The following is a 1,958-nucleotide window of genomic DNA, read 5'->3' as shown; positions in this document are numbered from 1 at the left end:
ATGCAGAGACCCGGCGGCCAAGGGACGGCGTTTTCAATCGATTCCCTGATAGGGACCCCCCAGCCCAGACCTGGACACCTGCTCTACACGGGCTATCCTATGTTCATGCCGTACAGACCTTTGGTTATTCCACAAGCTTTATCCCACTCGCCTTTATCATCTGGGATACCTCCACTTGCGCCTTTGGCTTCTTTTGCGGGACGTCTCACCAACACGTTCTGTGCCAGTTTGGGACAGGGGGTGCCATCCATGGTTGCGCTCACTACAACGATGCCAAGTTTCTCGGATCCACCGGACAGTTTCTACCCACCACAAGAACTCCCCGGTCCCCGTTTAAGCGCCGCCGATCCCGGAGCGAGAAGGCAGGAAAGTCCGCACTCGGATGAGCTACACAGCCGGGACAAAGGCTCTGAGCTGCTGAACTTCTCGGAAACTTTTCAAACAATATCAGGTAAGCTCGGCCTGGCTACTTATTTATGCCATTTCAGCGCTTTCAGACCTCAATGGTTCTGCTACAAAAAGTGATCACTGTGCGTAAAATGCTTCAAAGCACAGATCGTTGGTCCGTGTCAGAAAATCTTTGGTCTCTGAGGAGCAGTTGTGCCAGTGAAGATAATGAAAAAGGAAACTCGTCTTACAGACGTTTTTCCATGGCTGAAATAACAGAAATATCAATGACACAAAACTCAGCGTAGCCCACATCCTGGATATGCAACTTGATGGGAGTTAAAAAATGAGACAAGTGTTCTTACAGTTACAACTATTTAAAACTATAACTGATGTTATGTCTAATTGTTGATCAAATATATATATAAATATTTTAATCACAGTCAATTGGAGGAGAGCATGTTTATTTAAATACATTTAAGGAAAACCTCAGGGAATTGTTTTTGTTGACAGAGCGTTTATAACTTTACAAAATAGTCACAAAAACGTGCCAAAAAAAAAAAAAAAACCGTCTTTAGCAGGACAGCTGTAATGGTCCATTATGAGTTCAGCTAATGTTGCTTCTCATAAGGAATATTTTAAGGACTTTTCTGCAGTTTTTTGTTGGCTGTTATCTCCACCAGTCCAGTCAAAATGCAGTGATTGATGACAAACGTTAAACATTGTGCGAATGGTCGTTCATAGCTTGAATAAATGTCTCAAATTGCATTCTTGTATTTTTTTTTCTTCTTTACATTTTAGGGGAAACCAAACTGTACAGTTCAGACGACGAGAAGCTGGACCTAAAATCAGCAGACACCGTTTGCAGCGACCGAGAGGACAGCTCCGCAGACAGCGAGAACGAAAGTTTCTCGGACGGGAACAACTGTGGCTCCATGTCTCAGAAGAGCAAACTAAAAACCGGCTCGCAGGAGGCGCTGCCGACCGGCAGCTCAGCGGGGAAGAGCCGGAGGAGACGAACAGCTTTTACCAGCGAGCAGCTGCTCGAACTTGAAAAGGAGTTTCACTGTAAAAAGTACCTTTCTCTGACTGAACGCTCCCAGATTGCACATGCACTTAAACTGAGCGAGGTGCAGGTGAAGATCTGGTTTCAGAACCGCAGGGCCAAATGGAAACGGATCAAAGCCGGCAACGTCAACAACCGGTCAGGAGAACCTGTGCGAAATCCCAAAATTGTGGTCCCCATCCCTGTGCACGTCAACAGGTTTGCTGTGAGGAGTCAGCATCAACAAATAGAGCAAGGGACCAGGCCATGAACTCAGATCAAAATTTAAAAAAATTAATAATAATTAAAAAAAAAAAAAAAAAGAAAGAAAGAAACACTTACAATGACTCTATGTTCCACTGATTTGTTGAACGCATGAAGCACAAAAAGGAGGATTCAGTAATTTTGTCTGAGAGGTGAGACCGAGCAGAGAAGAGGATTTGCTCGCAGACAGATCAATTATTTGGCAATATGCTGTCGTTTTTATTTATTGTTCTGTGAATATGTAAATATAAATGGGTAAAAC

At 44.0% G+C, this 1,958-nt stretch overlaps 1 protein-coding gene across 1 annotated transcript; it reads left to right on the top strand.

Moving 5' to 3' along the window:
* On the top strand, positions 1-1,703 carry gbx1 (gastrulation brain homeobox 1). The gene is made up of 2 exons (XM_041055630.1): positions 1-451; positions 1,189-1,703. The coding sequence occupies exons 1-2, from the start codon at positions 1-3 to the stop codon at positions 1,701-1,703; spliced, it is 966 nt and encodes a 321-aa protein (XP_040911564.1).
* Positions 1,704-1,958: the final 255 nt, after the last annotated feature.

The sequence above is a fragment of the Toxotes jaculatrix genome, chromosome 14 (assembly GCF_017976425.1).
Source record: "Toxotes jaculatrix isolate fToxJac2 chromosome 14, fToxJac2.pri, whole genome shotgun sequence".
In the NCBI taxonomy this organism is placed as follows: domain Eukaryota; kingdom Metazoa; phylum Chordata; class Actinopteri; family Toxotidae; genus Toxotes; species Toxotes jaculatrix.
Note: the sequence above shows the minus strand (reverse complement) of the source record. Positions and strands in the feature narration are given on the sequence as shown.